This window comes from Brassica napus, chromosome A8, assembly GCF_020379485.1.
Source record: "Brassica napus cultivar Da-Ae chromosome A8, Da-Ae, whole genome shotgun sequence".
Classification (NCBI taxonomy): domain Eukaryota; kingdom Viridiplantae; phylum Streptophyta; class Magnoliopsida; order Brassicales; family Brassicaceae; genus Brassica; species Brassica napus.
In genome coordinates this window covers 8,319,302-8,334,983 of record NC_063441.1, presented here as the reverse complement: position 1 = coordinate 8,334,983, position 15,682 = coordinate 8,319,302, and the positions used below count along the sequence as shown (strand labels likewise).

Here is a 15,682-nt window from a genome sequence, read left to right as displayed (position 1 = left end):
ATATATAAAGACAATCCCATGGCTACTTTTTTTTGTTGTGTCACATCCCATGGCTGCTTTTCATATTACGCAAAACGGTAATGATAGAAATTAGAAAGAGAAACTGAGAAGACAATTTATATTTTTTCTTAGATTTGATAATTATCTAATACAGTACTTCCTCTATTTTAAAATGTATAGAGTTTTAGCTAAAATATCTATATTATTAAAATTGAAGTACACATTGAAATTGTTTGGCAATATGGATAGTAGGTAAAAAAATAATACTGTTTGGAAACATGGATAGTAGTAAGTTAGAAAAAAATAATGGGCTTATTCTACTAAAAATTAGAAATCCATTACATTATATTAAAAAGTAATGAGTCTATGTTATTTGATATATAATATATTCAAATCAAAATAATAATTTAAAATTGATTTATATCAAAAATTCATTCAAAAAATATATATATATATATTCAAAATTTGATTTTTACTAACATATTTTATAATAACTATTATAAAAATGTTTTCAATATATATAAGAAAAATACAATACAAAGCTCAATTTCAAACACCATCTTAAATTATGGTTTTTATATTTCATATTCAATTTTAAAATAAAATATATGTGATTATTTATATGATTGTACTTATAAAATATTATTAATTATAAGAAAACTTATTTGATTGTACGTATAAAATACGATTAATTATATGATAACACATATTTTGTAACCTATGATAGTGATTAGGGGTGGGCATTCAGGTTCGTTTTTGGGTCTTTTTGGGATTTCATGTTCAGTTCAGATCTTTGAGGATTTGGTTCGGATTTGGATAACCAATTTAAATAGGTTTGGTTTAAATATTTGGATAGAGAATTAATAATTATTTAAGTATTTTTGGAATTTTGAGTATATTTTAATTATTTATGATATTTACGTTTGATTATTTGTATATATTTTCAAGCATTTAAGTGAACTTAAAAGTTTACATCATATATATAAGTATTTAAGCGAACTTAGAAGTTTACATCATTTAAGCTAGGAACTTAAAAGTTTACATCATATATTTAAGTATTTACGTTTGATTATTTGTATATATTTATATCATATATATTCTGGATATTTTTATATATATTAAATCTAAAAATAATTAATATATATAAGTATATAAATCTATTTTGGATACCCAAAATACTTCGGTTCGGATCGGATTAGATTTCAGTTCTTCAAATATCAAAATTTTGAATAATTCGGATATTTAATCAATTCCGGTTCAAATTTAGTACTACTTATTAGGATTGGGATCGGTTCAATTCTTCGAATTCGAGTTTTTTGACCAACCCTAAATAGTGACATAAAAATTAAATAGCATCATATTTTTTAAAAAAATAGACCCGCACGGGCGTGCGGGTCAAAATCTAGTATAAAGTTAAAACTGATGTCAAAAAAAAAAAATATATATATATATAAAGTTAAAACAACTTCTTTTTTCTTCTAAAAAGTATCATTCAAAATATAAACTAAAAAATAAGCCAGTCCTGTCATTTTAAGATTTTTTCAAAAAATAATAATACAATCATTTATTCTGAAATGTTACTGAATACACGAGTAATCATATGGAGTAACTTTTAATAAATTTAAAATATTACATTTTAAATATTAAAATATTACATTTCAAATTAAAAAAATATCATATATTTTTAAATGGAGGGAATAATTAACACATGGATGTTATTCATACTTACTCTATTTCAAATTACTTGGTTTTAAAGTTTCCACACAAAATAAATTGTTAACTTTTATTTATTTTTATTTTTTTTGTATCAACTAAAGCTAATTCAACCAATAGAAAATCATATAATATAATATAAATGGTCAAAAACATTAGATAACATTAACATTTTTATATAAAAATTGAAAACATCATTTATTTTTTTCTAAAAAAATTGTTAAACTAAATTGAAATAGAGGAGTATAACACATTTATACGAAATATATACAGTAATGATGGGCGACGAGTAATACCGTGTAGATCCACCAATCTCCAAAGATAACATATCTACCAAACTGTAATCATTATAGAGTAATTAAGGAGGCTTTTTTCCCTTCCAAAAGAAGATACATTAACATTAACAAAACAATCATTTGACTGTCGTTAGTTGTTGTTACGTGGTACAAATAGTCCAGAAAACCTTACTTTGCGACCAAATCAAGGCATACTTAGCACTGATTTGCTTTCTTGTTTGTTTTCATTATGACGTTACACTTACCAATCATTTACAACAATATTGAAACTTTTTTCTTTCAACATGAGACTCTAAAACGATTCGGTTATCTTAATCGGAGTGCTACATGAACAAAAAAATAACATGTGCATTCGAGTATTTCTTTCTACCTTCTCCTGCCTTCTGTTGTTCGTGCTTGAAATCTCTGAATCTTCTCAACGGAGGCAAGTCTAATGGTTCAAATGACATTTTAACGTTTTCGTAGAGTCGAGCACAAAAATTACTTTCTTTTTTTGTTGAAATGTGAAAATTATACATCAACAAAAAAAGAGTTTGGTTACAATGCTGGTTTAAGTTGGTACAATCCAACTAATAAACCAACAAAGCTGAGAAAAGTTGTTTTTTCTCTAAACTCTAACTCATAACCAGAGTACTGCATTTTAAGAGAAAACAGAGGACGGGTTTTAACTCAAGCATAAAGGTGAAAGGCTCAATACTGAAAACTAACTAAAATAATTTAAAATGTGAATTTGGAGAATATGGAACACTACTTTAAAATTTTCAATAGTTATTTTTTCCACCAAACGACAACACATAACCTAATGACTTATGGTTAAATTTATTATAGTTTACCGCATAAACTAATTGTATGAAATCTACATGAATGTTTTTCATATGCAGACTACTTCCTGTACAACGAACAACTCGCCATGGAAACATTTGACACAATTTTGCAGTACTCATACTTTGTATGTGGCGGGTTTTAACCAAGGTAAGGCAACATTGGGTTCAAACAGGGCGGGGTATGAATACAAGTAACTAAAACGTGTGCTTTACGACTAAACAAGATATACATATATATATACACTTACAGGACTAATAGTAACATGAATTTTATATAGTTCTACTGGTAAGGACATCATATGTAAAGCCCTTTCTCAAAAAAAAAAAAGACGTCATATGTAATTTTAGTCAGGCTTTCTGACTAAATACATGTATTTTTTTTAAAAAAACCGGGCCTTTATCTATTAAGAAATAGGGGGACAACAGATTGGGCCCGGGGGGGTCGCACCCCTCGCCCTCCTATCTAAGCCGGCCCTGCACATCAGTCTTGAGAGGAATGTATGTGACAGATTGTGGAGCTACCTCACACCACTCGATGTGCTTCTGGTTCTTGTTATTGCTATGTTCATCCTTCTGCTATCCCCTAGGAATCCCACTGCTCCTAGATTGTTCGATCGTATCTGTACCATGTTCACTTCACACAATAAGTACATTAGTAAATTTTCGGAGTAAAATTATTTCACAATCAAAATTGTGGTCAATACTACAATCTTATACCACAAAGCCTAGCAATGATCTCAGCAAAATTCAGCGTAAAACAGTCTTCTCAACTAGGGTACTTCGGATTTTTTTTAGGGGCCTCTAGATCAGCATAAAACAGTCTTCTCAACTAGTGCTACTTGGAACTCTTTGCGAGAGCGAGAAACTCCCAAATTTTGGTTCAAAGTAGTATGATTTAAGAACACTGTGCAAAACACTCTTTCACATTCTGGGTTGCTAATTATGATAGGCTACCAGTCAATACCATATTTGTTGGAGTAAGCTTGAAGAAAGCTTAGGAGACAAGGCATCCTAATCCTAAAAGAAGTTGGAGAATAAGAAGATAAGGGTTATCTTAGATTAAGAGTTATCTAAATATGTGTTTACTAATAGGATTAGGATAAATATAGAGATATAAAAGAAGAGATCATGAGGTGATCTAAAAGTGTGTGAGTTTATGAGATTTGAGAGCTTGTGGTTTTGAGAGAGTTTCCACAAGATTAATAAGAAGAGTTTTTGAGTTTATACTTTTCATACGTTTGAGAGTTTGATTTCTAGATTTGGTATCAGAGCCAAACAGAGAACATGAGTGACATAATTCCAGCGATCGGGAAAATAAAGGAAGGAGGGGGTTCTTCTTCAATCAAGTGTCCCATGCTTACCTCAACGAATTATACGGTGTGGGCATTACGGATGAAAGTAACGCTACGGGTACATAAGGCCTGGGAAGCAATAGAAGATGAAACCGCGAGTGTTGACAAAAACGATCTAGCTCTTTCTTTAGTGTTTCAATCAATACCTGAATCTCTTATATTGCAAGTAGGGGAACTTAATCAAGCTAAGCAGGTATGGGATGCCATTAAAGCCAGGTACGTGGGGGCTGAACGAGTAAGAGAAGCCAGATTGCAGACGTTAACGAATGAGTTTGATAGACTAAAGATGAAAGATACAGAGACCATCGATGATTTCGGAGGAAAACTGTCCGAGCTTGCCGCAAAATCATCTGCATTAGGCGTGACCATTGAAGATAACAAACTTGTGAAGAAATTTCTCTCGAGTCTACCTCGAAAGAAATACATTCATATGGTCGCCTCGCTTGAACAGATGTTGGATCTTAATACAACAAACTTTGAAGAGATCATTGGGCGGTTGAAAGCATATGAAGAAAGAATCCTTGATGAAGAGGAGGGTGAAGAAGATCAATCAAAACTCATGTATGTAAACGATGGACAAAATAACCAAGCAAACCGGACATCTCAAGATCAATCAAACCGTGGATCACAAGATAACCAATACTACTATGGAGACTCTTATAAAGGAAGAGGTAGAGGTGGACGATCTTTTTACAGAGGACGAGGACGCGGTAGGTTTAATGGAGGAAGAGGATATAACGGAGGAAGAGGTTTCAATGGAGGAAGAACCTATACTGAGAGAGATGCGTCTAAAATAACATGTTTTAGATGCGATAAGGTTGGTCACTTTGTGGCCCAATGTCCAGAGCTTCTTCTCAAGTTACAAGAGACTCATGAATCTGATAACACTGATACACAAGAAGCTGACGAGCTTATGATGCATGAAGTTGTGTTTCTAAACGAGAAGAACGTCCTACATGAGAAGTATGAAGCAAGCACCGAAGGAGAAAATGTATGGTATCTCGATAACGGCGCAAGCAACCATATGACTGGAGATCGACGATATTTCTCAAAGATTGACAATACTATCACCGGAAAGGTAAGGTTTGGAGATAACTCGAGGATAGATATTAAAGGCAAGGGAACAATTGCCTTCACAGATATGAATGGAGATGCGAGGAAGATGACGGACGTCTATTTTATTCCTGACCTTAAGAGTAATATTATAAGTCTAGGTCAAGCAACAGAGGCAGGTTGTGACATAAGGCTGAGAGGAGAAGAGTTAACAATGCATGATCAGCATGGGAAATTACTTGTGAAAGCAGAACGTTCAAGGAACAGATTATATAAAGTCTACATGGGCATAAGGAGTAATGCACGTCTGTATCTATCTACAAGCACCGAGACAAACCGCTGGCACTCTCGTCTAGGTCACATAAATCTTGAGTCTTTAAAGGGCATGATACAGAAGGAGCTGGTGCTTGGACTGCCTAATATAACTATCGAGAAAGAAGTATGCGGGTCATGTTTGCTTGGTAAGCAAGCAAGGCATTCTTTTCCGAAAGCCACCACATACAGAGCAGCAGAGGTCTTGGAATTACTTCATGGAGACTTATGTGGACCTATATCGCCAAGAACAGCCACTGGAAACAGATATATATTTGTGGTTATTGATGATAAAACAAGATACATGTGGACGATACTATTGAAAGAAAAAGGTGAAGCATTCGGAAAGTTTAAGAAACTCAAGGAAGTGATAGAGAAAGAAACAGGGAAGAAGATAGGAACTTTCAGAACCGACAGAGGAGGAGAATTTGTCTCTCAAGAGTTCAATAGTTTCTGTGATCTCTCAGGCATCAGACGGCATTTAACAGCACCGTATACACCGCAACAGAACGGAGTGGTAGAACGTAGAAACAGAACCATGATGGAGATGGCAAGAAGTATTTTGAAGCACATGCATATGCCAAATTATCTGTGGGGCGAAGCCATACGACACTCAACGTATCATCTGAACAGAGTAGCCACTCGAGCTTTAAAGGAAAAGACACCATACGAGGAGTTCAAAGGTAAAAATCCGAGTATTGATCATCTACGCGTGTTCGGAGATGCATAGCTTACGCAAAGATAGATGGGAAGCTTCTGAAAAAGCTAGATGATCGAGCACGTATGTTGGTACATCTAGGGACGGAGCCAGGTTCAAAGGCGTATCGACTACTTAATCCTTTCGGAAGATAGTAGTGAGCAGAGACGTTATTTTTGACGAGTCAAGAGGATGGAACTGGAGCGTAGACAATGTTGAAGAACAGAACACTGGAGAGTTTGTGGTGACAATTGGGAACTTCGGAAATCATGGAATTGATGATCATGTCGAGAAAACAGAACAGTTACGTCTGGAACAAGGCAGTAGCGAGGAGCCTTTGACACGACCACTCGATGATACAGTAGATGATGAAGAGTTGATAGAAGAAGATACACAAGTGTTAAGGAGATCGGAGAGACAACATACAAAGCCCAAATACCTCGACGACTACATACTACTTGCTGAAGAACTCGGAGAAGAAATATTGATGTATCTGAACAATGAGCCACGAAATTTCAGTGAAGCCAAGGATTCAAAGGAATGGAGACGAGCGTGTGAGGAAGAGATACATTCCATAGAAAAGAATAACACTTGGATCCTAGTAGACTTGCCATACGGAGCAAAACCAATCGGGTTAAAGTGGATCTTTAAGATCAAGCATAACTCAGATGGAAGCATTAACAAATACAAATCAAGGTTAGTTGCTAAAGGTTATGTTCAACGTCATGGAATTGATTTCGAAGAAGTTTTTGCACCTGTGGCACGACTTGAAACAATAAGACTCCTCATCAACTTAGCAGCAACAAACGGATGGGAAGTACACCACTTAGACGTTAAAACAGCATTCTTGCACGGAGAGCTTAAAGAAACCGTCTATGTCATGCAACCTGAGGGATACGAGAGGAAAGGAGAAGAAAGAAAGGTGTACAAGCTTAATAAAGCACTTTATGGGTTGAGGCAAGCGCCACGGGCATGGAACAACAAGTTGAACCAGATACTTTGCGAGTTACAGTTTAAGAAATGTGCCAAGGAACCGTCTGTCTATCGCAAGGAGGTAAATGGCGAGCTACTAATAGTCGCAGTCTACGTAGACGACCTGTTTGTGACCGGCACCAACTACATGATCATCAAAGAGTTCAAAGAGAATATGTCTACCAAGTTCGATATGAGTGACTTAGGCAAACTCACCTACTACCTTGGCATAGAAGTAAGTCAACATGAGAATGGAATTACATTGGTGCAAAGAAGCTATGCGAAAAAAATACTAGAAGAAGATGGGATGGATAAATGCAACTCTGTACAAACACCAATGGAGGTAGGTTTAAAGTTATCAAAAGCAGAGCATGAGAAAGAGATTGACGCAACAAGATACAGAAGAAACATAGGTTGTCTACGCTACCTCCTTCACACAAGACCTGATCTATTATATAGCGTGGGAGTCTTGTCACGATACATGCAGAGTCCGAGGGAATCACATGGGAATGCGATGAAACAAGCTTTGAGGTACTTGTGCGGAAGTGTCACTTATGGACTAACGTTTGAGCGATCAACACAGAAGGTTCCGAGACTCATAGGCTATAGTGACAGCAGCTTTGAGTCTGATCTAGATGATGGGAAGAGTACGACGGGCCACATTTTCTATCTTGGAGACAGTCCGATCACATGGTGCTCACAGAAACAGGACACCATCGCGTTATCATCCTGCGAGGCTGAATTCATGGCAGCAACAGAAGCCGCAAGACAAGCCATCTGGTTGCAAGACCTATTGAGTGAAATCATGAATCAGTCATGTGAAAGAGTTACCATTAGAATCGACAATCAATCCACAATCGCACTAACAAGAAATCCAGTCTTTCACGGGAGGAGTAAACATATACACAAGAGATACTATTTGATTCGAGAATGTATGGAAAATGAGCAAGTAGGAGTTGAGCATGTATCAGGAGAGAAACAGAAAGCAGACATCTTGACAAAGGCTTTAGGAAGAACCAAGTTCAAGGAGATGAGAGACTTCATTGGCATGAAAGATTTAGAGAGTGAGAGCTTCAAGCTTAGGAGGGAGAATGTTGGAGTAAGCTTGAAGAAAGCTTAGGAGACAAGGCATCCTAATCCTAAAAGAAGTTGGAGAATAAGAAGATAAGGGTTATCTTAGATTAAGAGTTATCTAAATATGTGTTTACTAATAGGATTAGGATAAATATAGAGATATAAAAGAAGAGATCATGAGGTGATCTAAAAGTGTGTGAGTTTATGAGATTTGAGAGCTTGTGGTTTTGAGAGAGTTTCCACAAGATTAATAAGAAGAGTTTTTGAGTTTATACTTTTCATACGTTTGAGAGTTTGATTTCTAGAATATTGGTTTATATATTGGGGTCCTTGTTCGGAAACTCGCTACGCGTAACGCGTGAGGCTGACCCGGGCCTAGCGATTTATTGAAAAATCGAAAAAAAATCGGGGAGTACTCGGGGCCTAGTTTTTAATAATTTAATATTAATAATATTTATATTTGTGATATATCAAATTAATATGGATCAAATTAATTAAAATAAATTTATGATCGGTTATATAAAATTGCAAATGTCAAGTAACAGAGAAAGTTATTTGGTCTAGTGGTTTAGATATCATGTTCTCGTGCAGCATTACGTCCCCACCCAGGTTCGAAGCTCCATTTTACCCAATATATCGACGTTTTTGTATTAGGTTTAATGAGTATCAAATTACGTTTCTGTCCTCATCTCCTTCCTATTTCTTCTGCAAATCTAAGCAGCCGCCTCTGATTTTTTTTTTCACCATTTTTGTCGATTTATCTTGTTTTCTTGTAGATTACAGATAGATTTGATCGTTTTATAACCCAAAATCAAGTTTTAGAATCTTATAGTTATAAAAACTGGATAAACTGGAGATTTTCAATTTTTAAACCTCATAACCGCATAAAAACATACGCTATAACACGGCCGAGTTTCTTAAACCACGGTCCACGCGGTCAATACGCGGCTGGCCGCATAATGTCACCGCACCGGTGCAATTCGCCACGGTGAGGGTCCGTGGAGCGTTTTTCCGGACGATTAAGCGGCAGTTCGCCCGCGTTTTTGAACAAGGATTGGGGTCTTCAGATTAACTCTTCTTGCACTCTCTGCTATCTACGTGATGAAACCATGGAACACATTTTCTTCCATTGCTCATTTGTGACAGAACTGTGGTCCTTGCTTTTATTAGCTGGCTTTTGGGTACTAACATGTTTACAAAAATAATTTACTCCGAAAATTCTTAGCTCATGCAACAGTTAATCTCATTTGGCGGAAAAAAAAAAAATAACAGGAAACATGAGGTTTCTCCTTCAAATGTGGCAACGGTTATGAAGGAAATTGATAGACTGATCAGGGACGAACCCCTTGCCTGAAGACATAACAAAGGACGTCAGCATCTTTTGTCTATTTGGTTCTCTAATAGCTAACATCTTTTGCTTGTAATAAAACATGGCTTCTCATTGTTGTTTTTTTGCCAAAAAAGCAAGTTTATGGGTGGCGTTCAGGTACCTATTCGAATTTGGTTCAGATCTATTCAGATTTCGGGTTTTAGGGTTTAGAGATTTCAGCCCCATTTTAGTATTTATAAGTTTCGGTTCAGGTTTAGTTTGGTTTCGGATAACCAATTTAATTTTTTTTTTAATTTAAATTCATACATACGTACCTTCAATTTCTCAATATATAAAATAAAATAATATATTACATATAAATTTCAATAATGTATGTCAAAATATCTAAACTTAACATATAAATTGGTTTGGACTAAATATTTGGATAGATAATCAATAGCAATTTTAAGTATTTTTGGTGTTTTGAGTATTTTTTAGCTATTTTAGATATTTACTTTTGATTATATGTATATATGTTCAAGTATTTTGGACAACTTCAAAATATTTTATATATTTTAGATATTTATTTTTATGCTAAATATAAAATTAATTAATGTATTTAAGAATATAAATATATATATATATTATTTCATTAAGGTTATAAAAAATTACTCTTGATTTTTATTCCTAAAAAGCTTTTAATAAAATATCATGCAAGATTCCAATCACATATTTTTGTGTTTTTTCGAAGAATTAGATATTTAATCATTCATCTCATATTTGTTTCTCACTAATACCATATCTAGCCATTATAATATTAAGAATGAGAAATTTGAACTATTATTATAAATTTTATGGCTTATCATTTAATAAATCAAACAATTTTTAATTTATACATAGTTTACATATACTAGAATGGTAAAGTATTATATATTTTTTATCAGTATACTCTTAAGTAACCAAACCTCAAAAGCTTAGGTTAATAAAATAATATTTTATTTGTTGTTGTTCTAGAATTAGATTATTTTTAGACCGAACTGATGAATACATTAAACATACATTTATATTTCGAGTCTGCACTTATATAACAACTTGATATATTAGATTTGAACACTATCCTGTGAATAAAGTTTGCCACTGGTTTTTTTTTCAAAAATTTGATTCTTCGATATATATCTCGAGTGAAACTAACTTTTACAGATGTCCATTTTTTTACATTGACACTTCTGTGATTCACTGAATTCACAGAAGAAATTAAAAAAAAAAAACAAAACTCATATTAGTGAAACAAAAATGAGAACGAAAACACAATTTTATAGAGGTAGAAAATGAAATCACTTATAGAGAGTCAATAGTAAAAAAATTGAGAACATAAAACCTAATCATTTTCGTCATTTTACAATTGATGATGACTATTTGGTTTTGGTGATTTGTGTCAGCCGCAAAGCTTAATTTTTTTGGTGCATATATATGAAGTCTTAAAAATAATTAAAACGAGTTGTAATACGTTGATTCTTCAACAACGATGATACATTTAAAAGACACACATTTGTATTCGTCATTTTACAATCGATAAAGTTTGTAGTGTTGCAAAATGTAAAAACTATTTAATGAACAAACATTAATTTTAAAAACTCACCCCGCGCATGTTCGCATATTATCATCTAGTACAATATTATAATTACTGTCGAGAAGTAAACCAAAACAATACAATATGTATTTATCTTTGATAAGAATAAGTTAATTAGTTGTCTGTAAATTACATGACTCTAAAAAGCCAAATGACATCCACAAAGAGGATCATATGAACCATCTCGTTTTAGCAAAACTGTGAAGTAAATGAAAGGAAAACCCAAATCAGTATCGACAATAATGGGACAAATGTTCCTTTAATCACCGAAGAAGCAGATTGTATGAGATTATCTGCTTCAACTGAGTAAGCAGCTCCTGACCCATCTTTCACTTTGATGCTTGACGAACCTAAGCAAACCCACACAAAAAAACATATTGGTTTCTTTGATCAGTCGTGCTTGTTCTCAGTGTGTTAGATACTTACAGTTGTGGTCTGCCCATCCAATGACCTCATTGTCAAGATCGTATACTACTAACTTGTTCGAGAGCACCAAATCTACATATGAAGAAACCGATTTTGAAGTCGGATACAATCAAGTGTAACACATGCATGGGGGACCATAAGTTAATAATCAATCTTTGCGTTGTTTGGTATGGTTTATATCTAATTTCTACCACCAAACATATGTAACTTTCGTTTTAGGACAAAACGAAAAACAAAAAAAACAAAAAATGATCGTATAAGGATGTCTCATGCTGGAGGAGAGGACATGTGAGTCTATATAGAGAAGCTTCAAGTGCATATGAGAAATATCCGAAAGTATGATAATTTACCTCCCAAAAGGATCACATCGGATCCGTCCTGAGTTGTCATTCCACCAGATTGCCAACCAAAGCAGTACATGTCTTCCTGTTCGGGAGAGCTCAATTTGTGGATGAGACAGACAAAAATGCTTACACAAAACACGAAGGTTCTGTTGGGATATAAACACATCAAAGTAGGAAGGAGTGTATTGACTTACACGAAGTGAGAAAAGATAGTCGTGCGGATAAACAGTCAGTTTGAGTGAGTCCTCGAAATGAAGATTGACTACCGGAAATGCTTTATCTGTGCTGCATGTACAAGGAAAAATATATTTTTAGCACATCCACTGAATAGTAATAATAATTATTTTTTAAACGAGAGGTAATAATCCAGATCTTTAAAGAGAAGCAGAAACAGGAAGCAAGTCATCTTACTTGGAAGTGAAACTGAAACACGCAAAAGTCTCCTGTACCATGTGAAGTTTGACCGGTGTCCGAGTAGTAATCTATATTATTTGCAGATAAATAACATGTCAGGGCTCTGTGGTTATAAACTAGAACAAAGATAGAGAGAAAACAAAGATTTTGGCACCTGTTTAAGTAGTGAATTGTAGAGATCCTGTGGTAAGTAGGCTAAAGTTGTACCACTGTCAATAATGGTTCCTCCATTCCCACCAAAACTAGCTATGCTTGGTGGGAGGTCAAGAGGCTCACCATCCACATCTATTGCCTTTAAAATGACGTTGTAGTGTACCCTAATAAATTGTTGGATCAAATTATTACAACAGAGAGTAGTTAGTTACTTCCTAGATCATAAACTTAGCTCTCTCTCTGTCTCTCTCACTTACTGATTAGGAACTAAAGGAGTTGTTTTGACAACTGGAGACTCCACTTCCCCAACAGCAAAAATTCCACCTCCATTCACATTGTCCAAGCAATGTGAGAAGATTCTCTTCACATTACCCGCGGCAGCTAGTTGAGAAATGACTGAGGTATTGGCTTGTCCAAATCCCATAATGCCATCAAGGGCTGAGTCAGTTTGCCCAAGTTGCCCAGACTGATTGCTTCCACACCCGAAAACCACTTGCTGCGAAAGGGGTGCAGTTCGGAGGTTTCCAGTGACTTGATCCAAGGTAATATTATCCTTGACAAAATCCCCATCACTTGTGCTTCCATCTCCATACACAACATGATAGCTACATGGCTTCGTCTTTGGCTCGCAAGTGTCTGATTGTGAAATGAAGGCACAGAAATCATCTTCACATCCAACTTTGTTCCAAGTCGAGGAAGCTTTTGAGTCGTACAACCTTAGAGGAATCTGCGTACCAATAAAAGGTTGAGAATATGAATGATCAGCGCCGGTCTTTGGCAAAACCGAATGAAACATTGGCTTTAGGCCTCAAATTTTTTGAAGAAAACTATATAAACATAATCCAAAATAAATTTAGGTCCCTAAATTTGTAAAAGAAAAAAATTAGTTGAAATGTTTAATAAATAGCATATGACCCCTTTCCAGAGAAGGATCTGTGAATGATACATCTAAAATTGACTCAAAGTTCAAAAAGAAGCAAGCATACACCAAGATCAGTTTTGACAGGACATTTGGAACATGGTGCACAATTGACCCAAAGTATATCACTTCCTGTATCAACTTGAACATGGTAATCTTTTGGCGGTGATCCAAGCTTGATTTTCGTGAAGTACAAACTGAAATACACACAACAAATCAAAAACAATAATGTAAGTTAGATCAAATATTCTATCTAGATCAGATAGCGCAAATTTGGATGTAGAAGAAGATAACCCAATTGAATCAGCGCGGCTATCCCCGCCAAGAGGGAGATCAATGTTCGCAAGCATTCTAGCGTGACGGAAGCTGTCGTGAGACTTGAGCTCCGACAGCTGCTTATCTTTTCCGGCAAACTTATGCGTCACGTTAAACACGAAATTCCCGCAAGCATATTGGATCAACACCATGAAAACTGCTGGCAATATGCGTAAAGTTAGACTTAGATCCATCGCCGTATGTTAGTGCAAACCAGAGATTATCTCCGCTTCCGAGAAAGAAAAATGAAAAACAGAAAATTTGAAGAATTGACTTTTTCTTTCTGTAAATTTTATTTTAGATTTGGTATCTAAATTTAATGTCAAAACATAAACGAAAGGAATCAAGAGAGGAAGGGAGGGAAGAGAGGGAGATGCAAGAGAAAGTGACGCGTTTTCAACGGTCAATTTTAAGCATATTTTAGGAAACTGTTTTATAAAAGCGTTTTCGCTTTCTTTGTCTCTCCCTCTCTCTTCATTTTTTTTTTGTTCAATGAATCTCTCACTTTCACATCTTCATGTTTTCCTCATTTTCCCAACAACAATATTCTGATGTCTTTTTAACATAATATTTTATTTATTTTTGACATGCTTACGATATATACTAGGTAATAATACTACTCCCTCCATTTCATATTAAAGTGTCGTTGTAGAAAAACTTTTTTGCTACAAAATAAATATCGTTTTCGATTTTCAATGCAAAATTTATTAATTTTATTTAACAATTTATTTTTCTATTGGTTGAAATATGGTTAAGTATATAGGTAATTGTGTTTTTATATAGAAAATATACAAAATATACAAAATTAATTATATTCTTAATCTGTTTGCACAAACTCAAAATGATACTTAAATTGAAATAGGGGGAGTATAATATTTCTGTATAAATAGATTTGATTATTTTATCATAATTATTTTATTACTTTTTAAAATATAAGTACAAAATTTACAATATTTTATTTGTTTTTTTATCAATAACCAAGTAGAAATAGTTAATATATGCTTTGATTTAATTACTTACAATCTGATTAAATTTATATGTTATATAGTGTTTAAAATTTTGATTTCCAAATGCCAATTTATCAATATCACATGATATTTACATATCTCAATAAATATATTTGCTAATTAAAAATGATATGTTTATGATAATGATTTCTAAAATTTCATTGGCTAATATGAACTGAAATAATTCACAATATGGATTATTTGATGTCTAACATGCAAGATTTTGATGTAAATAACCCAATAATTCCGACTAGTAGAGAGCTCAGAGACATTATGATCAACTGTTATTAAAAAAGCTCATATGATTATTCTTAAATTATAATTATAGGGTTTTTTAAGCTAACTCTACATGGTTATTATGAAAATTTAACATTTAGTGACATGTAGTATTAAAGTTAAGTTGCAGTATGATTTGTAATTCGATATAACTTGCAATAAAAACTATGTGGTATAAACTGTAACTTTATGTGGTAAGTTTAAGGTAAAATTAAGAGTTACTATTTTATTAAAACTTATGATTGGTAACTTTTTTTTATGTATAAGTTGCAGTATGAATTTTCAATAATAGAATTGAATATATAAACCTATAAATTGAGAAATATTTTCTAAAAACAAATAAACCATTAAGCTATTTTAAAATTAAATAAAAATAAAAAATAATTTTAAATAAGTATAAACATTTGAAAAGTAATTTTCAACATATATTATTTCTTAATATTATAGTCACTAATAATACTATTTATTATAATATCAATAATAAATTGAATTAAAATAATAGGATGCACTTTAAACTTTTTAAAAATGCTACCAAATTATTTTTATAAATTTTCATAAATAGTTTCAAACAAAAACAAACTTACACATTGCTATAA

At 33.6% G+C, this 15,682-nt stretch overlaps 1 protein-coding gene across 1 annotated transcript; it reads right to left on the bottom strand.

Moving 5' to 3' along the window:
- Window positions 1-11,297: 11,297 nt before the first annotated feature.
- On the bottom strand, window positions 11,298-14,177 carry LOC111199707 (aspartic proteinase 36-like). The gene is made up of 9 exons (XM_022689863.2): window positions 13,783-14,177; window positions 13,556-13,685; window positions 12,827-13,296; window positions 12,571-12,733; window positions 12,414-12,484; window positions 12,197-12,287; window positions 12,009-12,084; window positions 11,659-11,730; window positions 11,298-11,582 (listed from the first exon to the last, which is right to left on the bottom strand). The coding sequence occupies exons 1-9, from the start codon at window positions 13,995-13,997 to the stop codon at window positions 11,422-11,424; spliced, it is 1,449 nt and encodes a 482-aa protein (XP_022545584.2). The 5' UTR covers window positions 13,998-14,177; the 3' UTR covers window positions 11,298-11,421.
- Between the last annotated feature and the right edge of the window lie 1,505 nt (window positions 14,178-15,682).

What these genes read in the sequence shown, in the direction of transcription:
- LOC111199707 (XM_022689863.2), bottom strand. Translation starts at nt 13,997, where the DNA reads ATGGATCTAAGTCTAACTTTACGCATATTGCCAGCAGTTTTCATGGTG. An exon ending in CTGTCAAAACTGATCTTGGT is followed by an intron (nt 13,297 to 13,555) that starts GTATGCTTGCTT and finishes ATTGGTACGCAG; the next exon opens with ATTCCTCTAAGGTTGTACGA. An exon ending in ACTATCTTTTCTCACTTCGT is followed by an intron (nt 12,085 to 12,196) that starts GTAAGTCAATAC and finishes TCTCCCGAACAG; the next exon opens with GAAGACATGTACTGCTTTGG.